General features: G+C 45.8%; 1 protein-coding gene across 2 annotated transcripts; it reads right to left on the reverse strand.

Moving 5' to 3' along the window:
• Positions 1-448: 448 nt before the first annotated feature.
• On the reverse strand, positions 449-27,937 carry TUBD1 (tubulin delta 1). Of its 2 annotated transcripts, XM_062215950.1 has the most exons (9): positions 27,462-27,937; positions 26,776-26,991; positions 24,839-24,986; positions 23,095-23,311; positions 20,313-20,544; positions 17,745-17,909; positions 9,114-9,254; positions 6,622-6,805; positions 449-4,865 (listed from the first exon to the last, which is right to left on the reverse strand). In XM_062215950.1, the coding sequence occupies exons 2-9, from the start codon at positions 26,945-26,947 to the stop codon at positions 4,763-4,765; spliced, it is 1,362 nt and encodes a 453-aa protein (XP_062071934.1). In that variant the 5' UTR covers positions 26,948-26,991; positions 27,462-27,937; the 3' UTR covers positions 449-4,762. The 2 variants fall into 2 exon arrangements, with proteins under 2 accessions (XP_062071934.1, XP_062071935.1); XM_062215951.1 differs by lacking the exons at positions 23,095-23,311; positions 26,776-26,991; positions 27,462-27,937 and having other exon boundaries at positions 24,839-24,982.
• Between the last annotated feature and the right edge of the window lie 6 nt (positions 27,938-27,943).

Consider the following 27,943-nt stretch of genomic DNA (forward strand, 5'->3'; position numbering starts at 1 on the left):
ACAACTGGAGGACAGAGCCCAGGCTTACCTCATTTCTTTATCACCCTCCCTAGCACAATGTCTTTCCTTGCAGGTGTTCAGTGGATGTTTGTTGAATCAGGCTCACATCCTGCCTCTTGCATACTGATCGCATGAGTCGAGTTTAAGTTTCAAAAAGGAAACTCCCATCTTTTGCCTTATGTCATCTTTCTTACTATCATGTTCCCATGCCCTCTCACCTAGTGAGGATAAGCTTTGTTCAGCACCAGTTTCTGCAGTTCCCAGGACTTTACTCCTAAAATGTCCCATAGCCGTGTATGGCAAGCCATATTGCTAATTCTTAAAATCTTATTAGCTATTTGTCAACAAGTAAAAAGAAACAGGTAAAGTTCATTTGAATAATTTATTTAAAATGTCCAAAATGTTTGGACAATTTAAATAATAGTTTATAATCTTTTATTGTCTGAAATCCAATATATATTTTACATGTAAGCGCCAGCCACACAGAGTTAAAGGTTAACAGAGTGTTTGAATTTTGTGTTTTCACCACATAAATAAATAGAACAAGAGGGCCACAGAAGTATCCACCATATTGGCTCCATCATTGGCAAAAGAGGTCAGTGTGGATACAACAGTTATTTACTAAGTGATACGTAATTTAGCTTACTCTTTTTAAACTATTCCTGTTTGTTAGTCTTAGATGTTTCATTATTAGGTAAAGCTTGCAACTCAGAAACCACCACATCTTTGTGAAATACTGTGAAGTCTGCCAGTCTCTGGGTCCTTACTGCTTCCCCAACCTTCCTTTCCATCTTTCTGCTTTACTGGCTCCCAAGAGCCTAAATGATGAGGATTTTTTCCTTTTTTTTAAAAAACGTGATTTATTTGTTTGAAAGAGTTATAAAGGAGAGGCAGAGAGAGAGAGAGAGAAGAGATCTTGCATCTACTGGTTCACTCCCCAGGATTGCCACAGAGGCCGGGGCTGGGCCAGGCCAAAGCTAGGAGCTTCATCTGGGTCTCCTGTGTGGGTGCAGGAGCCCAAGGACTTGGGCCATCCTCTGCTGCTTTCCCAGGCACATTAGCAGAGATCTAGATCAGAAGTGGAATAGCTGGGACTTGAACTGGCACACATAAGGGATGCTGGCACTGCAGGTGGCAGCTTTACCCACTGTGCCACAGCGCTAGCCCCATGATGGGTCTTTCACTTCTCCATTTCTTATAGTTTGAATGCCACATTTTCTTCTTCTTTGTCTTTTTTTTTTTTTTTAAGGATTTTATTGATTTATTTTAGAAGCAGAGTTACAGACAGCGAGTCAGGTCTTCCGTCTACGGGTTCACTCCCCAAATGGTCTCAATGGCTGGAGCTGGGCCAATCCAAGGCCAGGAGCCAGGAGCTTCTTCCATCTCCAACGTTGGTGCAGGGGCCCAAGGACTAGAGCCATCTTCCACTGCTGTCCCAGGCCATAAGCTGGATGGGAGGAGGCGCAGCAGCTGAGACTAGATCCAGTGCCCATATGGGATGTCAGCACGCAGGTGGAAGCTTAGCCCACTACGCCATAGTGCCGGCCCCCACATTTTCTTCTACACTGACCCAACACTGTGTTTCCCAGAAGATTGCAACATGTTTCTGTGTTTGCCTTAATGCCTTGTGCAAGCATTCTTACTTGCAAAAATGTGATTCCATCTATTAATAAGGCTGACATTGCATCAGCTGAGCCATTTCAGGGCCTAGGGAGTAGGAAGTGATTTAGCTAAAAATATAAAACCAGGCTTTTAAGTTTACTTTCTTCGTAAAACCAATAAGAAACAATGTCATTGATACAGTTAAGCATTGTTGCCAACCAGGACAAGTTCCTGGGTAAAGCACTATCTGTTAGGTAGATGGCAGAAGAGTTGATTGCCAGGCTTTGGGCTCAGATAGGGACGCATGGAGCATGTATTTAAACAAAAAAATCTGGACAGGAATTCAAGTGTGAAAGCATGGTGGTCAGAAGACTCACTGGTGTGTACACTGCAGAGCAGTCTGCCAAGTCTGCACGGCCAGGGGAGAGGTTGCACCATCCAGAGCTCAGACTGGAGCTCCCAGGTCATTGTTTTTTCTTGAACCACATTCTTTTCTCCTGTTTTTTTTGTTTTGTTTTGTTTTGTTTGTTTGTTTGTTTTAATGTTGAATAGTCTCACAAGCAAAATACTGATAGGAAGCTAGAATTGTACTCCTGATAGCCAAAGCAACTTACTATGTGGTAGCTTCTTTATTTAGACTACGTGGTATTGAACGCTGAATCCTCACCATCTGGTTCCGTGCCTGTACTGAGTGGATCCTGGCTGAATGAGCGCATTGGCTGCTGGAGGTGAACTGCTGGTACACTCAGTTCCAAGTGACGGGTGAAATATAGGAGAAAGATGTCACGTACGGGGGGCGGGGAGCTCAAAGCTAGAAGCAGGAGGGAATCCTCAGGGAGCAGCAGGTTCTACGGTTTGGAGTAAAATGCCCTTGAGAAAGGCACGAGCAGGAGAGGTGGACAAGTGAGAAGGACGGAAACTAAGCAGCCGTCTGCGTTTCCACCCTGCCCCGGCCCACAGCGGCACGCCCTGGCTCGCCAGGATAATGTCTGTCTGCCAGTACGAGTAATCTAGGAAATACCATTTTCCAAGTTTTCTGGATCTGAATACCCAGGAGTTCATGACATGAATCTTTTCCTGGCTGACTGGCTGTTTTCTCCACATCACAGCTATTTCCAGTGCCACTTCATATCAGAAAACTTTGACATCAGCTTTCTTATGTTAATTTTAATGGGAAATAACAGCACAAATTTGATATCGCCCAAATAGGCCAATAAAAAAATGCAACAATAATCTTCTACCCTGTTTTCCAATAAATGTTTAAAACAAGCTTTCAAATATTTAGGTATCCAAAAATATAAAAAAATGAAGCTCTTGGTCATTTTTTAAAAAAGGGTCAACTCTGTCTTAATTGAATTTTCCTTTAAATATTCATCTGCCATGGACTCTAAAAGCTGCCAGATTACAGATGTGCTCCCCCCATTGGAACGTCATGAATTCCCCTCTGTAATATCAGAGAGCTTCAACTTAGGACTTTCTTTAAGCTTAACTTCTAGCAAGGTTCCTTAGCATCAGCTTAACCGCTGGTGAGGCCGTTCGGTTAGATCCTCATTATTGCTGTTGATCTGGGAGATTGCTTCAATCTTTGGATCTCTTCAATGCTAAACAATTGCTTTAACTTTGTTTTGTAAGAAGTATGATCTAATTTAAAAAAAAAAAGATTTATTTATCTGAAAGGCAGCGTTACAGGAGAGGCAGGGAGAGAGAGAGAGAGAGAGAGAGAGAGAGAGAGAGAGAGAGAGAGAGAGAGAGGTCTTCCATTTGCTGGTTCATTCCCCAGATGGCCGCAATGGCTGGAGCTGTGCCAATTAGGAGCCAGGAGCTTCTTCCGAGTCTCCTATGTAGGTGCAGGGGCCCAAGGACTTGAGCCATCTTCTATTGCTTTCCCAGGCCACAGCAGAGAGCTGGGTCAGAAGTGGAGCAGCTGGGACTTGAATCAGCGCCCGTACTGGATGCTGACACTGCAGGTGGTGTTTTTACCCGCTTCGCCACAGCGCTGGCCTTGATCTAATTATTTTGGAGAAGACTTGGGTTACCAAAATGCAGCAGTGGGGTGTGCCTTTGAGCAGCTGAGCAGACCACTTTTTGCATTCCTTATAAATAAGATAGAATCCAGTTTTTTAAATCATAGCAACAGTAGATAAGAAAAACAACAAAAAGGTAATCATTTCCATATGGAAAGAAAAGGAAGAAACCAGTGAGGCTAAAAACTGTCATTTTTCCATATAAAACTAAAAGTCACTTCTAGTAGATTTGGCAGAAAGGGAAAATGTTCCTATTTGTTTCCCAGCTGACGTTTGTTAATGCATTGACTGTGATGTGTCTGACTGAAATACACCATTTCCCTCCAGCTCAGCTGCCAGTTTCCAAGCCTGTTTCCTCCTGAGTGAAGCCCACATCTGCATATGTCAGTTTCATCAAGCCTGGGATTTCCTTGGTAAAAATTCTGTTATCTCAATTGAGTGAAAAATCTGGGCGAAAGCTCTTCCCATTTTACTGCAGATCATGTGATTGGCTCCCACCCATCGGTAACTTTAAGGCGATAGCTGAAAAAATCGACCCTGAAGGCCCCCAAGAAAACCTGACCAATTTTCTCATACCCAGAACGTTTAAGAAAATTTTTAAAAAGTGTACATTTCCTTATTCAGTTTGATCGGTGTTTACCAAAATCCTGATATTTATTTTTAAAAAGCTGCAGAGTGGAAAATCTTACCCTGTTACAGAATATTCAAAAATAGATGTTCCCACTGTAGCCTGTGACAACATCTCCCTCTTGTGGTCAAAGCATCCATTTCCAAGGTTGCATTTAAGTAGAACACTGCAAATTCTTAAAGATGTAATGTGAAAATGTATTTCCTATTTAGTGAATCTTTTTTGGAGTAAAGAGAAAAGCCCCTGGGGACAAACAGCAGCGCCCCTCTTCCTGGAGAGCTGCAGGATTCCCATCCCGTCACAGTGTTCCAGAGCTCTTCACAGAAGCACCATCTTGTTTTCTTGCAAATAAAATACATACCAAGTAGATGTTTTCATGGGAAACATGACATTCTCCATTTAAAATGTTCTCTTTTCAGTGGGCATAGCAAGCAGAATGGAATCAGCATTCTACTCTGCCTTTTTTCATCCCCAGAATGCCTTCGGGTCCTTTTCCCTTGGTTCACAATCAGAGGTTACAGTAACTGGCAACAATCTGCTCTAATAATGTGAAACTGTCCAAAAAGTCTTCCTCTTCAACTCCAAATTTTGTGTATTGGTGAATATAGGCTCTGGTTAAAAAAAAAAGGAAGAAAATGGGAAATCGGCAATTTCAGTAACTTATAAATAGGTTTTTTCTACTTCATGGCCATTTGAAGATCACAAAACCTCTTCAAAGTCTTACACTTGCTTCTTTGTTTCCTCCAAAGATGGATGAACTTGCAAAGGGCATGGCAAACGCTGTCCTGTACGTGTCCACCAGAGTGACGGGGTAAAGACGCACGCCCGCTCATGCTATCCGCCCAGCACACCTTTGTTTTTTAAAGATTTATTTATTTGAAAGCCAGAGTTAGAGAGAGAAGAAGCAGAGAGAGAGAGAGAGAGAGGCCTTCCATCCACTGGTTCACTCCTCAAGTGGCCACAACGGCTGGAGCTGTACCGTTCAGGAGCCAGAAGCTTCTTCTGGGTCTCCCACACAGGTGCAGGGGCCCAAGGACTTGGGCCATCCTTCACTGCTTTCCCGGGCCATAGCAGAGAGCTGGATCGGAAGTGGAGTAGTCGGGACTTGAACCAGCACCCCTATGGGATGCCGGCACTGCAGGCGGCGGTTTTACCCCCTACACCACAGTGCCAGCCCCAGCCCAGCACACTTTCAACTGCACAGGAGGGGACTGTATCAGATGCAGACACTAACAAGCGCTCAGGAAGTGGATCCATGGCTGGAGACTGGAAACTCCCACTCTGCTCCCCAGAACGCGGTGCGTTTCAGGCCGTCTTTAATCTGCACCAGGCCAGCGTGATCCCTCGGTCCCTCCCATCCACTGCAGTGTTCCGAGGCTGGAGAAATGGCGTTCGGAGACAGTACAGAGGGGTGGTGTGTGGCACAGGGGGCCAAGCTGCCTCTTGGGATGCCCACATCCCACATGGGAGTGCCTGGTTTGGGTCGTGGCTCTGCCACTTCCTATCCAGCTCCCCGCTAATGTGCACGCTGAGAGGCAGCAGACGGGGGCCCAGGTGCTTGGGCCCCCGCCACCCACGTGGGAGACCCGGATGGAGTTCTGGGCTCCTGGCTTCAGCTGCTGGGGGCCGGAGGAGTGAACCAGTGACCGGGAGCTCTCTCCTGTTGTGCCTTTCGAGTAGATGGATATAAACAAGAAGAAAGACTTGAGGGCAGACTTGAATTAAAGTGACACATGCATGGCTGCTGCCACCTGCGGAGAGCAGGACAATGACACCGGGAAGGATGCAAGGCGCCGGGCCGGCGTGGAGGCCACAGCAGGCGCGGGGCAACCACAGCGAAGCCAAGCGGAAGCCTCATTCAGTTCCTGGAGGACTTTTGCCTCGGTATCAAGTAACTGAAGTAGTGGCTGCGAAACCTACTGAAGTATTCCTAGTGACAGGTGGACCTGAGGCTCTGGAGGATGGAGTGGACCTGCACTTACCAAGAAAGATCAAGGCCTCTTCCACTCGCCTGAGGAGCTTATTTTTGAAGACTATTTTATTGTTCCTGCCTTTAATGAAATTTCTACTTTAACTCCATTTTCCTAGAGAACCACTCATTTGGTCCACATCAATACCACACTAACAACGCTGAACAAATTACTGGACGTTGGCCGGCCAAGAGTGCACGAGGTGTGTGGGCTAACCGCCTGTCTCACCCCCCGGCGCACGCTGTCTCAGCGAGGACCCGGCGTGTAGAGGAGGAGAGGAAGCTGAATCAGCTGTGTGGCAGCCCTCCCTGAATCAGCAGGAGTGGCTCGCCCCACGTGTTAGCGCTGTATTCGCTGCCTAGCGTTCGCACAGTTTGCAGACGGATTTTCTACTTACTTCGAAGCAAACATGTTCCATGCTCTGCCGACGATTGTATCGAGTGGCTTCACTAAGAACTGGCTGTTGCTGACCAACGCCGCAGACTTCTCGTATCTTCTGAAGGCTCGCTGGGTTCTCCACACGCTGAAGGCGTCCACAGGCTTTAACCAGGTTGTGTAGAGAGCTGGCTCTTTAAAGCCCTCTAGGTAGAAACAACATAAGCCATTTTTTATAGTGTGAGTGTTCCCTGTAGAAACAAACTAGTAAACATACTTCCTCATCCATTTCATCAGAAATCTCCTTTAATTTTTACATTCAAACTAGCTTTTGGATAAACTGTTCATATTTATTACATTTAAAAAGTAGGAGTAATTCACACATTCAGAAAAGTATTAAGAAGAAAATTTAAAAGTTACCAGAACAGCTAAAATGCTCAACCAATATGACCATGAACAGTCTGTTGATCCTCAGCCCTACTTTGTGACTCGTTTATTTGGGGGCTGGTGCTGTGGCGTAGTGGGAAAAGCTGCCGCCTTCAGTGCCCGCATCCCATGTGGGCGCTGGTTCAAGTCCTTGCTGCTCTACTTCTAATCCAGCTCCTGGGAAAGCAGTAGAAGATGACCCAAGCCCTTGGGCCCCTGCTCCCACGTGGAGTCCCAGAAGAGACTCCTGGCTCCTGGCTTTGGATCGGCGCAGCTCTGGCTGTTGCGGCCATTTGAGGAATGAACCAGCGGATCCAAGACTTCTCTCTTTGCCTCTGCCTTTCTATATAACTCTGCCTTTCAGATAAATAAATAAATCTTTAAAAAAGAAAAGGATTTATTTATTTGAAAGGCAGAGCAACAGACAGATGAGAGACATCTTCCACTGGTCCATTCCCCAGATGGCCACAACAGCCCGGGCTGGGCCAGGGTGAAGCCAGAAGCCAGGAGCTGCATCCTGGTCTCCGCATGGGTGGCAGGGACCCAAGCACTTGGGCTGTTATCCCCTGCTTCCAAGGAACATCAGCTAGGAGATGTATCAGAAGCAGGGCAGCCAAGACTTGAACCTGGGATACAGTTTTCTCAAGCAGTGGCTTAACCCACTGAGCCAGGATGCCCACTCCAAAATTCTCTTATTTTAGCTGGGTGTTTGGCCTAGTGGTTAAGACATCAGCTAAGACACCTGCATCCCTATCAAAGTGCCTGGGTTCAATTCCCAGCTCCAGCCCAGCTCCTGAATCCAGTTTCCTGCTAATGCAGGCATGGGAAGGCAGCAGGAGATGGCTTGAATGGTTGGGTCCCTGCCACCATGTGGAAGACCTAGGCTGAATTCCCAGCTTCAGCCTGGCCCAGTCCTGGCCACTGTGGGAGTCTGGGAATGAACCAGCACATGGGAATTCTCTGTATCTGTTGCTGCTTCTCTCTGTCTCTGCCTCTAGAATTAAATTGAAAAAATTTTAATTCCCTCATTTTAAAATTCAAAATGGAAAATATAAAGAAAAAATAACATGTGAGTGACTTGTAGTGATTTGCTTTTGTTAGTTCTTTGTCTAAGGGATATTAGGAAAACTAGATTGTTGGGTTTTCTTTATACTGCAGCAAAAACTAGCAAAGTTTGTGTGGCTGAAGTCATCAGGATAAAATAAACCTGAAGACCTGCTCTAGAAAAACAGACTGGACTACTGCTCTTTCAGAATGCTGTCACAGAGACCAGTGGTTGGCCCACAGTTCCTGCTCGCCCCTTCTTCCTTAGCAATAGAACCCCAAGCTGTCCCTGTGCTCGTGGCCATGCATGCAGCCAGGCGCGGCACATGGTCAGCCTGGCAGCCACTGGGAGCGAAAGGCGAGGTGATGAGCAAATCCGGAGGCAGTGGCACGCCTTCTCCTGCTCGTTCCCAAGCAGCTGGCCAGTGCAGTTCAAGCAGGTGTCTTGGACTGTACAGAGGCAATGACAAGCTAAAGAGAGTAAAACTAGCAGATGTTCGGGCCAATCAAACTGCACCTTGTTGAACCACTTCTTCTGTGGTGTCCAGTCACATACTAGCTGATTAAAACGGTTATGGTTGGCCGGCGCCGTGGCTTAACAGGCTAATCCTCTGCCTTGTGGCACCGGCACACCGGGATCTAGTCCCCGTTGGGGCGCTGGATTCTATCCCGGTTGCCCCTCTTCCAGGCCAGCTCTCTGCTATGGCCCGGGAAGGCAGTGGAGGATGGCCCAAGTGCTTGGGCCCTGCACCCGCATGGGAGACCAGGAGGAAGCACTTGGCTCCTGGCTTTGGATCAGCGTGGTGCGCTGGCCACAGCGGCCATTGGAGGGTGAACCAACGGCAAAAGGAAGACCTTTCTCTCTGTCTCTCTCTCTCTCTCACTATTCACTCTGCCTGTCAAAAAAAAAAAAAAAAAACACAAAAAAACCAAAAAACACGGTTATGGTCATTACCCTCCTTTCCCTCAGAGTAACTTCAGGGACTTCTTAAAACCATGTTTTCTAGAACGTGCATCGTAAGTCACACGTGACCTTCTGCTCACCCAGATCGGCACTGTGTGCTTCTTTCCCACGAAGGATGACCAGGTTAGCAATGGAAGTGTTAAAATGTGGCTCCATGCCCACAGACGCTCTGCCCAGGGGAGGTAGTCCTGACAAAGGAGGCCGTACTTGCCAATTAATACCTACCACAAATAAAGGAAAGAAAGAGATTTTATAAATGGCTTGGAATAAGAGGAGAAAAATGTCTTGTATATTTTACATAAATTGTTATTTGACATGGAAAATTGATTCTTCCTCTAATCATTTAATAATTCTTATCTAGCTAATCTAAAGTGAATCAAAATACTCAATTCCGAGAAAAGCTTGAAATAGCCACCAGGGTGTCAGTGCTGTGGCATAGTGGGTAAAGCGGTCACCTGCAGCATCTGCATTCCATATGGGCACTAGTTCAAGTCCTGGCTGCTCCAGTTCCTATCCAGCTCTCTGCTATGGCCTGGGAAAGCAGTAGAAGATGGCCCAAGTGCTTGGGCCCTTTCAGCCACATAGGAGACCTGGAAAAAGCTCCTGGCCCCTGACTTCAGATCGGCCCAGCTCCCATGTTGCAGCCATTTGGGGAGTGAACCAGCAGATGGAAGACTTCTTTCTCTCTCTCTCTCTGCCTCTCTGTAACTCTGCCTTTCAAATAAATAAATAAATCTTACTTAAACATTCACCAGGCAATATCAAAGGTAGTGTGTGTGCATACAATGGAATTCTACTCAGCCATAAAAAGGAACTAAGTCTTGATAAATGCAACAACACTGATTAATCTAACAAGCATTATGCTAAGTGGAACAATCAAGGCTCAAAAGATTACACCCTGGGGTGGTGGTTGTGGGGTTCAGTGCCTAAGCTGCCACTCAGGATGCCCACATCCCAAATCAGAGTGCCTGGGATTGAGTCCAGCCACCACACTGATCCAGCTTTCTGTTAATGGGCTTTTTGGGAGGCAGCAGACTGATTGCCAGTGGGTCCAACAGAACTTCTCAGGGTGACAGAAATGCCCTATGCTGATTGTGGTGGTGCTTACACAGAAGTTTGTCAAATTTTATACAACTAAAAAAGGATGGGGGCCGGCGCCGTGGCTCACTTGGTTAATCCTCCACCTGTGGCACCGGCATCTCATATGGGCTAGTCCCAGTTGGGGTGCCGGATTCTGTCTTGGTTGCTCCTCTTCTGGTCCAGCTCTCTGCTGTGGCCCAGGAGTGCAGTGAAGGATGGCCCAGGTGCTTGGGCCCCTGCACCCGCATGGGAGACCAGGAGGAAGCACCTGGCTCCTGGCTTCAGATCAGCGCAGCACGCCAGCTGTAGCAGCCATTTGGGGAGTGAACCAACGGAAGGAAAACCTTTCTCTCGGTCTCTCTCTCTCTCTCTCTCTCTCACTGTCTATAACTCTACCTGTCAAATTAAAAAAAAAAAAAAAGGATGAACTTCAATCTTATTTTAAAGATTTATTTATTTATTTTAAAGGCAGAGATACAGAGAAGCAGAGGTGAAGAGAGAGAGAGGTCTTCTTCCATCCACTGGTTTACTCCCCAGATGGCCACAACAGCCAGAGCTGGGCTGATCCAAAGCCAGGAGCCAGGAGCTTCCTTCAGGGCCCAAGTGCTTGTGCCATCTTCTACTGCTCTCACAGGCCATACAGAGAGCTGGATTGGAAGTTGAGCAGCTGGGTCTCAAACTGGTGCCCATATGGGATGCTGGCACTGCAGGCGGCGGCTTTACCTGCTACGCCTCAGTGCCAGCCCCTAATGTATACACTTTTATGAACACAACAAGACACACAAAAATATTAAGGGATGGGGGCCAACATTGTAGTGCAGTCAGCGACTGCAATACCAGCATCCTATATGGACACCAGTTTGAATCCTGGCTTTTCCACTTTCAATGCAGCTGCCTGCTAATGTGCCTTGGAAAGCAGCAGCAGATGGCCCAAATGCTTGGGCTCCTGCACCCACATGGGAGACTCAGATGGGGTTCCTGGCTCCTGGCTTTGGCATAGACCAACCCTGGCTGTTGCAGCCACTTGGGGAGTGAGCCAGTAAATGGAACACATCTCTCTCTCGCTCTTTTTCTCTGTGTGTTTCTGTCTGTCTCTGTAACTCCACCTTTAAAATAAATAAAAAAAATTTTTAAAAAAAGCTTAGCAAAAACACTTAAGAGTTGAAAAATTGCAAGAAAAAAAGAAAACTAAGCAGATAAGAAAACAGGGAAATTACAGGTTCTAAATGAATTATAGGGGAAAGGAAAAGAAACCACAGTACACGACACGGCTGAGCTGTGAACGGCACTTCCTTGGTCATGACAACGTGAAGCTGACGCTGCCTTAGCCAGTGATGGCACTGCTACACGGGAAGGGCGTGGAGACATCAGCGTGCTAGCAGGGCTTAGGGAAGCAGCACGGGAAAAAAGCTCCCCCGTAAGCTTTCATCATGGAAAGTGACGGGTAATACCTAAATAATTCAATAAACAGAAGAGTTGTGAACAGCAGTTGTCTCTGGAGGACGAAGCAAGGAAAGGTTGGATACAGTTTTTACAGCCAGCCTTGCAGAATTACTTGACTCTTTAATCCATGTGCGTATGTATATTGTAACGCATGTATTACAGAAAATTGCCTAGCTATTAAAAAGAATGAGGCAGGCCCAAATGAGCTGAATGGAAAGGAGGGCCACAAAACACTCTATGTTGAAAAAGAAGTTGTAGAACCAAAACTATGTAGAATGTGATATCAGTTTTGTTTTTAAAAACTGTTTATATACAAGAACACCCTCAGAGCACTCTCTCTTTAGTTTTTACATGAATTAATCCAAAGTAGCCCAAATAAATTGATTAGTAAAGTAGAATTTTAAAATGTTTTAAGTGAAACAATAATAAGCAAGTAAAATCATTATTTGCTTGGATCAGAGGGCCTAGTCAAAAGCCCTGGAAAATTTTCCCCAGACCTTACATTTTAACCCTGAAACTGCCAGCAGCACCCTGCTCAGCAGTGAGGAACTAATGACTCGTATGTGCCTGCCATTTCCCCTCTATGAAAGGGAGCGCCTACCAGTTACGACATGAGAGTATGGGGACAGAGGAGCGCCAACCCACGCTGCTCCAGAGAACAACATTCTGCACTTGAGCGCACGGGGTACAGGCTCTGGGGTTGTGGTGGGAATGGGTGCGTTTTGCTCAGGAACAACTGATTCATAAGGGGACAGAGGGCGGAGGATAGTGGGTAACCTCCAACAGGAGCCCGGATGATCCTGGCCTGTGGGTATGCGGGTCCCTGCTGGTATGCAAGTTCTTGGGTTGTCCACTCCCACACGGGGTAGGGCTGACCTTGATAACCAAAGGCTGTTGCAGCAGTGACAGCGTGTGACTGTCACTTCTGCCTCGCCACCTCTTGGACCACTGTTCCTCCCAACATGGAAACAGACATTGCTGGTGGTCTTGGACAGGAGGTTGGTCTTTAACCAGAGCAGTCTGATTACATAGGAACAGTTATAAAACTAGGTCCTCTACCTGGTTTGTGCCAGAAATATATAATTTGTATATATGTTCAAACTCTATAAATGTGAAAAACTATTGACACCCTAAAGTCCCGCATGGGAGAATAAGCAAACTGTGGCTTATTGACCTAAGAAAGCACTGAGTCTCACGCTGCCCGGATGCATGCTGAGTTCCCTGGGATGTTAACAGGTACTGCTAGAAAAACAAGTACTGCAGCCAAAACACTCAGGAAGCACTACTTTAAAAGGTAAACTTTCTACTGATCTCCAGTTTCTGGCACTGTCATCTAAAATCCATATGCTGTGACAAGTAAATGCAGAGGGAATTCACCGTTGCAGTACTGAAGCCTACATTATTTTACCCTGTGGTAGGATGTGTGCTTCTAAAATAGTACATAGTGATTTAGTTACACTTAGCAGTGTATTGTGACTTTCTCCCAAATCCCACTAAGCCAAAAGGGATTTTCTTTTTGTTGTTGTTGTTTTTAAAGATTTATTTTTTATTTATTTGAAAGGCAGAGAAATAGAGAGCAGAGGAAAGACAGAGAGAGCGCTTCCATCCACTGGTTCATTCCCCAGATGGCTGCAGCAGCTAGGGCTGAGCCAGGCTGAAGCCAGGAGCATCTTCCAGGTCTCCCACAAGGGGACAGGGGCCCAAGCAGTTGGGCCATCTTCCAACTCTTTCCCAGGCACATTAGCAGGGAGGTGGATGAGCAGTAGAGCATCTGGGACTCGAACCAGAGTCCATGTGGGATGCTGGCATTGCAGGTGGAGGCTTAACGTGGTATACCACAATGCTGGCCCTAAAAGGTGATTTCTTAAAAGGTACACACACACACACACACACAAAAGATACAAGAAAGAAAATAATGGCGACAAAATGTTGGAAGCTGGAAAGCAAATGAGTAAGTGATTGGTGAACCAAGGGAAGCTGAAACTTCTGCCTACAGTGGTGTCCTGGAACAGGCACTTCTAAAAGCGGGAGAAACGAGGAGGAGTTGAAATCTGTTTAGGAAGCAGTGAGAGCCCCAGAGCCTTCCCCATTCCCTGCAGTGGGGGAGAGGCCCCCGCACCCTAGAAGAAGGCTTCTGCTCAGAAAAGACTGAACCAGTGAGGCCCCAGCCTCCGTGACACCAGGCACAGCCTATGGAAAGCTGGTCTCCAGCGGAAGCTTCCATGCGGAGAGGTGACAGTGCATGCTCGCCCCATCTGCCTCTGAAGGGCTGGCCACCAGGCTTCCATGAGTCTGGAGTCCCAAGCTAAGGTATGGTGTTTGGGAGCCCACCGATAGATGACCTTACATGAAGACGCAGTGTCCATGAGGGTCCATGCAGTGCCCAAGGGAACTCATTTAGCGCGTACTTTAGTGTTAACTCTGTGCTGGGCCACTGTTTCAGGCTGCAGAGTTACAGGAACACACAAACCAGATACAAATCCCTGCCCTCATAAAGCTTACTGAGATGAATGAAAGACCCACACCAAGGAATTTCAACGACAACGAGAAAGCTCTGGAAGCTTTAGGACAGGGCAAAACAAGATCAGGCATCAGAATGGCGTGGGACTTCTCCACAGCGACACCAGAAGCCGGGAGACAACAGGGCAATGCCTTTGAAACGCTGAGTGAGAACGATTCCCAAACTAGAGTCCTCATGGGACAGACCTAGCATTCAAGTACAAGGGAAGAATCATGGCATTCATAGCCTCAAAGACTTTAACCTTCCTCGAACTCTTTCTTTTTAAGATTTATTTATTTGAAAGTCATGCAGGGAGAGAGAGAGAAATTGATTGATGGCTCTTCAATCTACTGGTTCACCAAAGCACTTGGGCCATCCTCTGCTGCCCTCCCAGGCACTTTAGCAGGGAGCTGGATCAGAAGTGGAGCAGCCAGGACTCAAACTGGTACCCATACAGGATGTTGGCATTTCAGGTGGCGGTGGCTTAACCAGCTATGCCACAATGCTGGCCCCTCCCTGTACTCTTTCTTAGGAAGCTCCTGAAGTATATGGTCCATCAATGTGAGGAAATAAACCAACCAAGAGGAAGATTTGCAATCTAGCAAACAGAGGATAGAATGCAGAATGGAGCAGAGAGCCAGTGCTGGCTTCTTACTAAGCCTGGACCAGAGTGAGGGTATCCCAGAGGAACGTTCTCAGCCAGATGATGAAAGTTAATAGGTTAAGGGCCAGTACTATGACACAGCCAGTGAAGCCTCCACCTGTGACGCCAGCATCCCATAGGGGCAGCAGTTGGAGTCCCAGCTGCTCCACTTTTTTTTTTAAGATTTATTTTATGGGGCCAGTGCTGTGACACAGTGGGTTAAAGCCTGGCTTGGAGTGCTTGCATCCCATATGGGTACTGGTTCGAGTCCCAGCTGCTCCACTTCTGATCCAGCTCTCTGCTATGGCTTGGGAAAGCAGTGGAAGATGGCCCAAGTCCTTGGGCCCCTGCACCCACGTGGGAGACCTAGAAAAAGCTCTGAGTGCCTGGCTTCAGCCTGGCCCGGCCCCAGCTGTTGCAGCCAATTGGGGAGTGAACCAGCAGATGGAAGATCTCTTTCTCTTATCTCCTCCTCTTCCTCTCTCTGTAACTCTTTCAAATAAATAAAAAATAAATTAAAAAAAGTAATAGATTACCTGATGGATCCAAACATGTTGAGATTCATTCATTCTTATGGAAGTTTTGGGATAAATTAGTGACAGGTGCAGAGAGTATCAACCAAATAAATATAATTATTAAAAGTTATAGGAGGAATAAAATAACTTGTACATGAAATAAAATGTAATCTGTGTCCATAGTACATGACTTGGCTGGGAACAATATTTACAAAGAGTAAGTAAATCTGATCTGAAAGCATGCGTGGTAACTATGGTGGCAGAATAGGGGGGAGATGACTATGAGACAATGCATAATATCTTAAACTGCAAAATTAAACAAATAGCAGCATACACAAGATATTTAGAGATATGGAGCCAAATTCCAGAAGAAAGAGTTGAAAGCAGTGTCATCTGGGCGTTGTAGGGCAGGGGGCTGCTGTTTCTGTTATTCATTCGTAATGGACAACTATTTTAATTTTTTAGATTGAGATATAATTTATAGACAGGACAATTGCTGTGATTTGAACAAGATTTGGCTCTTTGATTCATGCAGACATTTAAACTCCTAAGTCATAAGTTAATGGTATTGGGGCCAATGCTGTGGGGCAGCAGGTTAAACCACAATGCCAGTATCCCATATTGAAGTACTAGTTCTACTCCAAGTTGTTCTGCTTCCATTCCAGCTTCCTATTAATGTGCCTGGGAGACAGCATTAGATGGCCCAAGTAGAAGATCAGGATGGAGTTCTAGCTTCTGGCTTTGGCCTGGCCCAGCCCTGGCTGTTGCAGCCATTTAGGGAGTAAATCAGTGGATGGAAGATCTTTGCTTCTCTCTTCTCCCCATCATTCTGCCTTTCAAATAAATATTTAAGTAAAAGCTATCAAAAGGGTGGAGCCTTGAACCAGTTATGGTATCTGAATGGGAGGCCTTTGGGAAGTGACTGGATTGGATTAGGTTGCTAGGGCAGAGCCTCTATGAGCCAGTAATAATAAGGAGAAACCAGACGGATACAACAAGCATTCTCGGTTTGTGTGTGCTTCCTGGCTCACCATGTGATCCCTCCTCTGTATTCACTCCACAACCCACCACCCTCAGCAGACACCAGACCAATGGGGCTGCCCCAGTTTGGACTGTGAACCTCCAAAACCGTAACCTGTAATAAACTTCCTTCCTTCACAAATAGCTTCTCTCAAGTGTTTGTTATAGTGCCAGAAAGTCAGCTAATACAGCAGTATGGTTTTAAGTATTGACTTACATGCGTTTTAACTCTTTGACTTTTAAAACTATCTTGAGGGGCCAGTGCCGTGGCTCACTTGGTTAATCCTCCGCCTGCGGCACCAGCATCCCATATGAGCACCGGGTTCTAATACCGGTTGCTCCTCTTCCAGTCCAGCTCTCTGCTGTGGCCCGGGAGGGCAGTGGAGGATGGCCCAAGTGCTTGGGCCCCTGCACCCGCATGGGAGACCAGGAAGAAGCACCTGGCTCCTGGCTCAGATTAGCGCAGTGCTGGCTGTAGCGGCCATCTGGGGAGTGAACCAACGATAGGAAGACCTTTCTCTGTCTCTCTCTCTCACTGTCTCTACCTGTCGAATAAATTTAAAAAAATAAAAAAAACAAAAAAATAAAAAAACTATCTTGATATATTACTTTGATTAAAAGAAAATAGACATTTGAAAAAACATACAGCACTCATCTGAAATACCTTTTAATTTTTTTTTCTTTTAAAGAACTATTTACTAAATTGCAAGGCAGGATTACAGAGACAGAGAGATCTTCCATTTGCTGGTTCACTCACCAAATGACTGAAACAGCCAGGGCTGGGCCAGGCAGAAGCCAGGAGCCTGTAACTCCATCTTGGTCACTTATGTGGCTGTCAGGGGCCCAAGCATTTGAGCCATCCTCCACTGCTTTCTCAAGTGCATTAGCAGGAAGTTGGATCAGAAGTGGAGCAGCTGGAACTCCAACTGGCTCTCACATAGGATGCCAGCATAGCAGGCAGTGGCTTAACCCCCTGTGCCACAATGCCAGCCCCTGAAACACCTTTTGGTAATGAAACTGTAAAGTAATTAAGAAGCCCTCCTGGTGGGTATTTGGTACAGCAGTTAAAACATTGCTTGGAATACCCATATTCCATGTTGGAGTGCCTGGTTCAAGGCTTGGCTCCTCTGCTCCTGATCCACCTTCCTGCTAATTTGTACCCTGGAAGGCAGGAGATAATGGCCCACATACTGGATCCCTGCCACCAGTGTGAGAGACCTAGACAATTCTAGGATCCTAGCTTGAGCCCTGGCCAGTGTGGGTATTTGAGGAATGAGTCAGAAGATGGAAGATCTCTGTGTGTTTCCGTCTCTTAAATAAAAAGAAAAAAAAAAAAAAAAGAATTTAAAAAAACAAAGCCCTCCCCATGTCCTCTTGAGTTTCTACAGGAGCCTCCCTGGCTTGAAAAAGGAGCAATTATTTCAAGTGGCCTAAGCTGGTTTATGTTGAGAGCTCCAGGACAGGCATTTTTCCCAGTTTGTGGGCTGCATATTCTTAAAATACCCTTTACCTTCTTCCATTTTCGCATTAGAAATGAGCATCTGTCTCAAATGCTTGAGGAGGCCGGCCCAAGTAAACGCGCTGTACGCCAGTGAGTTCTCCGGCATCTGAGGAATGTTGCGAATGCCTAGCATCTTGAATTCAGGATGGGGGACTAAATTCTCCATCAAGTCTCCTGTAAAGAAAAACAAAAAAGATCCCAGTGAGATCTTTTCATTCCACTCTATTGCTGTTGATGCACGTCACAACTGTGATTTGATGATTTTCCAAGCCAAATGTGTTTTCTTTTCTAAGGCTAGAATTGTTTAAACTTTAAAATAAAATTGCAGAGGCAACATCTCTAACAGACCCATCTTCACTTCAATTCAGCATGGGTAAGAAAACACATTGTGCCACAGAGGAAACAGGAAAGTAAAAGCTGAGTAACTGGAAACGTGAAATAGGTCGCGAACCCCCAGAGAAACAAAGTAAGTGTGAGAACCGATAAGCTTTGCTGCTCATTCTGTGTTCACCATATATTCCTTGAGGAATTTTCCTACATCTTTTATTTATTTTATCTGCTTAAACGATAATCAAAACCTGTTAATCTTTAAAAAAAAAAAAAAAAAAAATGGGGCCAGCGCTGTGGCGCAGGGGGCTAATGCCCTGGCCTGAGGCATCAGCATCCCATATGGGTGCTGGTTTGAGACCCGGCTGCTCCACTTCCGATCCAGCTCTCTGCTATGGCCTGGGAAAGCAGTGGAAGATGGCCCAAGTCCTTGGGCCCCTGCACCCACGTGGGAGACCTGGAGGAAGCTCCTGGCTCCTGGCTTTGGATCGGCACAGCTCTGGCCATTGTGGCCAACTGGGGAGTGAACCATCGGAGAGAGGACCTCTCTCTCTCACTCTCTGCTTCTCCTCTCTCTGTGTAACTCTGACTTTCAAATAAATAAATAAATCTTAAAAAAACAAAAAAACAAAAAAAAAAACCTGTTAACATGAAACTCTACTTGGAAAGAAGACAAGATTAGTAATTCCTAGGAGGCCAGCGCTGTGGTGTGCTGGGTAAAGCTGCTGCCTGTGGTGCTGGCATCCCATATGGGCGCCAGTTCTAGTCCCGGCTGCTCCACTTCTGATCCAGCTCTCTGCTATGGCCTGGGTTAGCAGTAGAAGGTGGCCCAAGTCCTTGGGCCCCTGCATCCATGTGGGAGACCCGGAAGAATCTCCTGGCTCATGGCTTTGGATCGACGCAGTTCTGCCCGTTGTGGTCAATTGGGGAATGGACCATTGGATGGAAGACCTCCCTCTCTCTCTCTCTCTCTGTCTCTCCTCTCTCTGTGTAACTCTGACTCTCAAGTAAAAAATAAATAAATCTTAAAAAAAAAAAAAGAGATAAGTAACTCTAAAGACAAGTATGTGATTGTCTTTAGAACTTTTATTTGTAATGAAATAGAATTGAGAAAGGCTAATTTGCTTTACATTCACAGCTGTTTTATATATTTACAGAAAACACCTACAGGAGAGAAAAAACTGTTTTACCATAAACTTTATGATAACATTGACTGTAAACTCATATCCCCTATCCTGAAGAAAAGAATAAATTTTGACACAAACATCTACAAAATGCTGAACAAATGGCCTTATGCAGTGGATTCTCCTCTACTTGTTTTTTAAATATTTATTTGAAAGGTAGAGTGACAGAGAGGGAGACAGAGAGACCTCCCACCCACTGGTTCACTCCTCAAATGCCCACTACAGCTGGAGCAGGGCCAGGCTGAAGCCAGGTGCCTGGAACTCCATTCAGGTCTCCCACATGGGTGGCAGGGACCGAAGGAATAGGCAATCATCCACTGCCTTCCCAAATAAGTTAGGGGAGCTGTATTGGAAGGAGAGTGGCTGCAACTTGAAAGGGCACCCTGATATCGATGCAGGCATCCCAAACAGTGGCTTAACCAGTTGTTTCCTTTTCTGGAAAATACTTAAGAGTTGAATTCTATTGTATAGCACGAGTAAATATACAACAGTCAACAATTAATTCCTGAGCACTAAGGCATGAATTATTAATTATTACAACCTGTTCTCTAGTTGTTGTTGTTGTTTAAGATTTATTCATTGGGGCCAGAACTGTGGAGTAGCACTGCCTGCAGTGCCAGCATCTCATTGGGACACCAGTTTGAGTCCTGGCTGTTTCTCTTCTGACCCAGCTCTCTGCTATGGCCTGGAAAGGCAGTAGAAAGTAGCCCAAGTACTCGGGCCCCTGCACCCATGTGGGAGAACCGGAGCAAGCTCCTGGCTTCTAGCTTCAGATTGGCCCCGCTCCTGCCATTGCAGCTGTTTGGGGAGTGAACCAACAGATAGAAGAACTCTCTCTCTCTCTCTCTCTCTCTCTTTCTCTTTCTCTCTCTTGCTTTTGTCTCTCTGTAACTCTGCCTTTCTTTCTTTTAAAGATGTATTTTATTTTATTTGAAAGTCAGAGTTACACAGCAGAGAGAGAAAGAGAGAGGTAGCTTACCTGCTATGCCACAGCACTGGCCCCATAACTCTGTCTTTCAAATAAATAAATAAATCTAAAAAAAAAAAAAATTAAGAGGGGAAATACCTAGTGGATTTCTTCTGTAGTGAGATGAGCTTTCTGCAGAGTAAGTGGGCTGAAACACACTTCCCAGCTGATGAGCAAGGACTTGGTTGATATTGCTAAAGGAGATCTGCTTGATATTCATGAGTTTTGCACAGATCTTATGGACAGCATCGTTCTCATGAACAAGGAGGGCATCTGAAGATCGGTACAGGTGAGAAAGAGTCAAAATGGAGTTGTAGTTCTGCACAATCACCTGGAGAAAGAAAAGGTGAGAAATAAGAAAGGCAGGAGAGAACAGTGCTGAGAAAGGATTGCTCTAGAGGCTTTCATTCTAAGCTCAAATCCTGGCTCAGTGGCTTTCTAGCTGGGTCACCTTGGGTTAGTTATTTAGTAGCTCTAGGCCTCATTCCCTCATTTGTAAAATGGTCATAAGGATTTTTTCTTAAAGACAAGATGTTTTTTAAAAGATTTATTTATTTGACAGGGAGACTTACAGAGAGAGACAGAAACAGAGAGAGAGGTCTTCCATCCGTTGGTTTACTCCCCAGATGGCCTCAACGTCTGGAGCTGAGCTGATCCGAAGCCAGGAGCCAGGAGATTCTTCCGGGTCTCCCACATGGGTGCAGGAGCCCAAGGACTTGGGCCATCTTCTACTGCTATCCCAGGCCACAGCAGAGAGCTGGATCAGAAGAGGAGCAGCTGGTGGCCGGCGCTGTGGCTCAATAGGCAAATCCTCTGCCTTGCGGCGCCGGCACACCGGGTTCTAGTCCTGGTCAGGGCACCAGATTCTGTCCCGGTTGCCCTTCTTCCAGGCCAGCTCTCTGCTATGGCCTGGGAGTGCAGTGGAGGATGGCCCAAGGGGGCCCTGCACCTCATGGGAGACCAGGATAAGCACCTGGCTCTTGCCTTTGGATCAGCACAGTGTGCCGGCCGCAGCGCGCTGGCCATGGTGGCCATTGGAGGGCGAACCAACGGCAAAGGAAGACCTTTCTCTCTGTCTCTCTCTCACTGTCCACTCTGCCTGTTAAAAAAATAAATAAAAAAAATAAATAAATAAAAAAGAAGAGGAGCAGCTGGGACTAGAACCGGCGCCCATATAGGATGCCGGTGCTTCAGGCCAGGGCATTAACCCACTGTGCCATAGCGCCGGCCCCAGTCATAAGGATTTTTTAAAAATTTACTTATTTATTTGAAAGGAAGAGTTATAGACAGAGAGAAAGAGGGAAGGAGAACTAGATTTTTTTTTTTAATATTTTATTTATTTATTTGAGAGGTAGGGTTACAGACAGTGAGAGGGAGAGACAGAGAGAGAGGTCTTCCTTCTGTTGGTTCACTCCCCAGATGGCCACAATGGCTAAAACCAGGAGCCAGGCGCTTCTTCCTGGTCTCCCACGTGGGTGCAGGGGCCCAAAGACTTAGGCTATCTTCTACTACTTTCCCAGGCCATAGCAGAGAGCTGGACTGGAAGAGGAGCAGCAGGGACTAGAACCAGTGCCCATATGGGATGCCGGCGCCGCAGGCAGACAATAGATCTTTCATCTGCTGATTCACCCACCAAATGGCTGCAACAGCCAGAACTGGGCCAATCCAAAGCCAGGACCCTGAACTCCATCCAGGTCTCCCATGTGGGTAACAGGAGCACAAGGACTTGGGCCATCTCCTGCTGCTTTCCCAGGCACATTAGCAGGGAGCTGGATCGGAGGTGGAGCAGCCAGAACTCGAACCAGCACCCATGTAGGGTGTTTGTACCACAAGCCGCGGCTTTACCCACTACACACACTAGCCTCTGAGCTTAAGAATTAAAGCAGCCTTTTAGTGTTGTGCGAACTACTACAAGTAAAATGCGAGTCAAGCACTTAGAACGAATGGTACCATGTTCATGGTAAAGGCACAGCAAACACTGGCTGTTACCATCATACTTCCTTCCTGTAGTTACTTGTCTCATCTCTGTTTTGTTTATACTATTAGAATGATCAATGGGAAATTGGCCGAAGAGAAATTTCCTCCCAATAGAAAGAAATACGATTATTTGAAGGCTGGCAATGGCACCTGAACTCCAACATGAGATCACGGTCCCTGCTGTACATACTGCAGCCAAAGGACCAGCCCAGGAAGGGGTCTCTGAAAGAAGCAGTCATATTCTTTGGAACTTTTAAAACAAGAACACATCATTTGGGAAACTTCTTCAAAGTTAGATGAACTGCTCATGAAAGTGCAGTCAAGCCCCATGTAAATGACACTTTGGGCAAGGACAGACTGCATAAATGATGGTGGTCCCATAAGAACACATCACCTGGTGATGTCAAAGCCATCTTAGTTTGTAAACAGTACATGCTATGATGTTCACACAACACTGAAATGCCGGCATCCTATATGCTCACTGGTTCGTGTCCCGGCTGCTCCACTTCCAATTCAGCTCCCATCTAATGGTCTGGGAAAAGCAGCAGAAGATAGTCCAAGTGCTTGGGTTCCTGCACACATGTGGGAGACTCTGCTGAAGCTCCTGACTCATGGCTTTGGCCTGGCCCAGCTCAGGCCATTGCGGCTATTTGGGGAGTAACCAGCAGACTGAAGACCTCCTCTCTCTGTTCTGTCTTTCAAATAAATAAATAAATCTTTAAAACAAAACAATGAAGTCTCCTAACAGCACATTTCTCAGAACATATCGCTGTCACTAAGTGACGTGACTTTCCAATATCACAGTCACTCCTGATGTTGTAACAACGTTTCCAAAGAAAGGATGGGATCAGTCTCAACCACATTTTTAAACTACAATGAAAACTTTCAATTAGCATTTTCATACCTCACCAGTTCCATAAGGCCATATAATCTGATTCATTCTCAAAGAGTTTGAGAATTCATCTTGTAAATTCTGTGTAATGAAGGCTCCAAGCCCTGATCCTGTGCCCCCAGCCATACTCATTATGATGAAGAAACCACTCAAAGAGTCACATTTCTCCACTTCCTTCTGGATTAGGTTCATTATTGATTCCTGATGCCTGGGTCCGTGAACAGAGTAACTGTGCAATGGCAAAAGAAACAAATGACACATTTCAATTTAACCAGAGAGGTGTTAGGCCAATAAAATGATTTGGACAGAGGCCCTTTCAAAGCTATGGAAGTGGAACCGGCATTGTAGCAGAGCAAGTAAAGCTGCTGCTTGCAACACCAGCATCCCATATGGGTGCCAGTTCATATCCTGGCTGCTCTATTTCTGATCCAGTTCTCTGCTAATGTGCTTGGGATAATCAGCAGAAGATAGCCCAAGTGTTTGAGCCCCTGCACCCACATGGAATACCTGGAAGAAGCTTCTGGCTTCAGCCTGGCCCAGCCCTGGTGGTTGAGGCTATCTGAAGACTGGATCTCCCAGTAGATGGAAGATCTCTCGCTCTGTCTCTGTCTCTCTTTCTGTAACTCTTTCAAATAAATAAACAAATCTTTAAAAAAAAAAAAAAAGATATGGTGGGGCTAGCATAGTGGGTAAAGCCGCCATCTGTAGCACTGTCATCCCATATCGGTACCAAGTCAAGTCCCGGCTGCTCCACTTCCAATCCAGCTCCCTGCTAATGTGCCTGGGAAAGCTGCAGAGGTTGGCCCAAGTCCTTAGGCCCCTGTACCCATGTGGGAGACCCAGAGGAAGCTCCTGGCTCCTGGCTTCGGCCTGGCCCAGCCTGGGTTGTTGCAGTGATTTGGGGAGTGAACCAGTAGATGGAAGATTCTCTCTGTCTCTCCTTCTGTCTCTGTAACTCTACCTTTCAAATCAATAAACAAACCTTAGGGGAAAAAAAAGTTTACATAAAAAAAAGCTATGGAAGTGAACTAACTATGATGAAAGGTACCCTGATTGGCAAAACTTAAAATATACAAATTAAATATATTTAAAAGGCAAATAGGACTACTAGGAGAGTGAATTTACAGGTATAGAAAATTCTCTTTTATAGGCAATTCCTTTAGCTGGAGCTTTCAATTACCAGGTGTTTCTACAATTTTTTGGGACAACATAATATTCAGTGTTCACAGGAGTAGTCCTAGATCAGTGTTTCTCAAACATTGCTGAACATCAGAGCCACCTGGAGAGCGCTGAAAAAAATCCCATCCACTGGGCTTCCCCCTAAACCAATTGATTCAGAATCTGAAAGTGAGCCCTAGGCATCAAAGTTTTCCAAAAGAACCCTAGGAAATTATAATGTGCAAGAAATATGAGAATTACTTCCTTGTAGCACTCCCTATAATTGGACTACCTGCCAGATAAGGATATTACAATGGTAGTAAGTTAATTTACTCATTCAGGAATTTAAGTTAATTCGCAGCAGCAGGTCAGTACGATGGAAGAACCCACTGCAAGGGTTCCTTGGTTTCATCATTTCCTCTACCTGAAGTACAGGCACAGAGACAGAATGAGAGTTTCTTCTGGGTGAAGTCAAATTCTAAATTTAAAAGAGCAATTGCAAGGTTATGCACTCAGTCTATCAGCTGTGCAGTGTAACTACACTGTTAGTTGACTATGCAGCTACATCAAAACTGAAATTATGAGGAATTATTCTTACCCATATGCCCAGTTGTTTCCAGAACCTTGCTTTTGACAGAAGCATGAATGCTGACCATACTTCCATCTTCCAGACTGGGCAGCCTTTGACAGTGTTTGATTAATAACTTTAGGTTCCATGTCAATGAGTACAGCCCGAGCAATTGGAACTAGAAAGGGAAACAAAATCAAAGAAAAAACAATATTTCCTACATCTTATTTGAGTAACTCAGGTCAGAACCAAATAGGTCCAGAAAAAACATCCAGGGGGTTGGAAATGGAAAAGTCTGTCACATTGCTTAGAAAGCTGGGGGGCAGCAGGAATATATATGTATATTCATAGAGCTCAGCACCCTGCTAGGCAGGTGAATCACTAAGGGCCAATATGATGACTTGGATCAGGTCTACAGACATCTGTTGAGTGCTTACAATGTGTCCCGTGCTGGGAATACAGCGATGAAGACAACATCTCCAGCCCTACATAACATATGCTATGCCACACCAAAGGAGCAGCATACTCAGAGGTACAAAATGCTGTGTGCATAACACGTGGCTCTAAATTGTTGGAACGGAGGATGAAAAAGAAATGATGGACGGGATGGAAAGCAGGCAGGACTCAGATCGTGGAAATTCTTGTAGACAACGGATTCAAGCTAAAAGGCTTGAATTTGATCTATTAGGCAATAAGCCACTGAAAATGTCCAAGTACAGGAAGAATAGTCAGATGTCTTTTTTAACACAGTGTAGAGGACAGATTCCAGGCAGAAAAAACCAGAAAGTGTCTTGAAACAGTCCAGGCAAGAGAGGACAAGAGCAGAATGAAGACAGAAAGGGGAGAAGAGCTACATATATAGGAGGTACAATACGCAGATTGTTTTTTTTTTTTCCTGGATTTTTTTTCAAGGTTTATTTTACTTATTTGAAAGGCAGAGTTACAGAGTGAAAGGGAGAAAGGAAGAGACAGAGAGAGCATTTCCATCTGCCAGTTCACTCCCTAAATGACCACAATGACTAGGGCAGGGGTAGGCTGAAGCCAGGAGCCTGGAACTCCATCCAGGCAGGGTGGCAGGGGCCTAAGCAGTTGAACCAGCTTCTGCTGTTTTCCCAGGCACATTAGCAGGGAGCTTGATTGGAAGTGGAGCAGCTGGAACTGAAACTGTTGCTCATATGGGATGCAGGCATCTCAGGAGGCAGCCTAACCTGCTGTGCCACAACGCTGGCCCTAGTAAATAGATTCTGGTGTATGACGGTATGTGAGCAGTAAAGAACACAAGCTTAAAGGAAGGATAACAAATGCTTTGGTATGGAAATTCTGGGTTTGAGGCTCACACAGGAGAGGAAGGGGAGACATCCATTAATCGGTCTGCAGCTTAGGAGAGAGCTGGGTTAAGTCAATGGTGTAAAAGAAAAGACAGCAGATTAGGAGACTCCAATGTCTCAGAGAGCACTACCAAAGAGAGGGCAAAGGAGAGCCCACAAGGCAACCACCGGGTGAGAAAGTTAGGAGGTTAAAGAGAAGGAGTTTCAAGGAGAGGGTTTCATAATTAATGCTATCGAATCCAGTAGAGAAGGCAAGTGAGTTACAGGAAACAGCAGTTACGTCTGGGCATTAGGAGCACACTGGGAACTTTTCTTAGACTATTTAGTGGTGTTATGGGTCAGATGCAGAACTGTACTTGGTCAAGCAGGATTCTCCTTTGAGAACCTTGGATGAGAAGATAAAGAGATAAGACAGAAGAAGAAATCTGTAGTCAAGAGATAAGTTTTGTTTGTTTGGCTTTAGATTGGTGAGATCTGTTGCAGAGGAAAATGCCACTGGAGAGGCAAAGGTGGTTACCATAGAAACAAGTGCTAAGCAAAAAGTCATCTCCTAGAGCAATGAGAAGAGAGGGGGTTCTGACACCTGCGTAGGGCCTGGTTATGTCAGGAGCAAAGGAGAGGACAGTGGACCACACGCACCTCCATTCTCCTCCTCACTGAAGAACCTTTCTCTGCAAGATGCTTGATACGCCTCATTCTCTTTCTTAGAGCAAAAACCCTGGGAGCAGTGCAAGTCGCTGAACAGAGCATCAAACACTTCAAAACCAATCTGATTGCCACACTGGCCAAGTTGCACTGTCACTATTGACATGCTGAGCTGCAAACGAAGTCTGTTCCCTCAAAAGAATGAGCAACCTGTAATAGAAAAAGATACAGGCTTTGAAAACCACCAAATTACTAATAGGAAAAAAATACAGTGCCGTATGTGCTAATTATACATCAATAAAAATAATTCAAAAATGCCATATATCATAGGTATATGGCACTGAAAATGCAAAACAATTATGCTGCCTAAGGGGCCAGTCATTCAAGGAAGTCTTTCTCTTACTACTGCAGATAATTTGGAGGTTTGTAATATGTTTTTTCTTAATCCACTCACACCCAGATCAATAGTTCCCAAAATCCGATTTGGACTTAAAACTATTTTCCTAAGCATGAATTTAAAACAGAAACCAAAATGAACGCTTGTTGAAGGAAGTAGCAGGACACACTCCGCACCCCAGAAGCATCAGCAGGTAACCCAACAGTTAACGCGCATTTCCTGTCGTCTAAATAGCAAGCCACCTCTCTCCACCTTTCTGGCCTGTTAGCTCAGCCGGACTTACAGGGAAGATGGCCAGAAAGAGGGATCTTGGAGAAGGAAGCGCAGATGACGGATTAGAACAGGTCTTCTCGGTGCTTAACAAAGAAGAGATGATTTCTGATAAAGCCCTCACCCACGTCGGGTCTAGGCAGCACCGGGTCACAGTGATAGTGAGCCAGACTCCAACATGGAATTTGAAACCCGCAGAGAAGGCACTGCCCTCGTTTTACAGATAAGACGACTGAGGCCTCGAGAGCTCCTGAGACTTTCCCAAGGCCACTGATCTAGTAACCAGCCGGCCCCAGGAACTCCTACTCACTGACAGCCCAGGGACCGCCGTTTCTGTGCCGTTCAAACTTCAGAGGCCCCGCCTCTTCGCTATGCGCATGCTCACTTTCAGCAAGGAAAAAAGCCACTAAGGACGAATGCGCATGTTCCACTCACGAAGAGTTTTGTGTATTTTTTTCCCCCTATTCATAGAAGGTAATTACGCATGTTCAATTT

The sequence above is a fragment of the Lepus europaeus genome, chromosome 18 (assembly GCF_033115175.1).
Source record: "Lepus europaeus isolate LE1 chromosome 18, mLepTim1.pri, whole genome shotgun sequence".
In the NCBI taxonomy this organism is placed as follows: domain Eukaryota; kingdom Metazoa; phylum Chordata; class Mammalia; order Lagomorpha; family Leporidae; genus Lepus; species Lepus europaeus.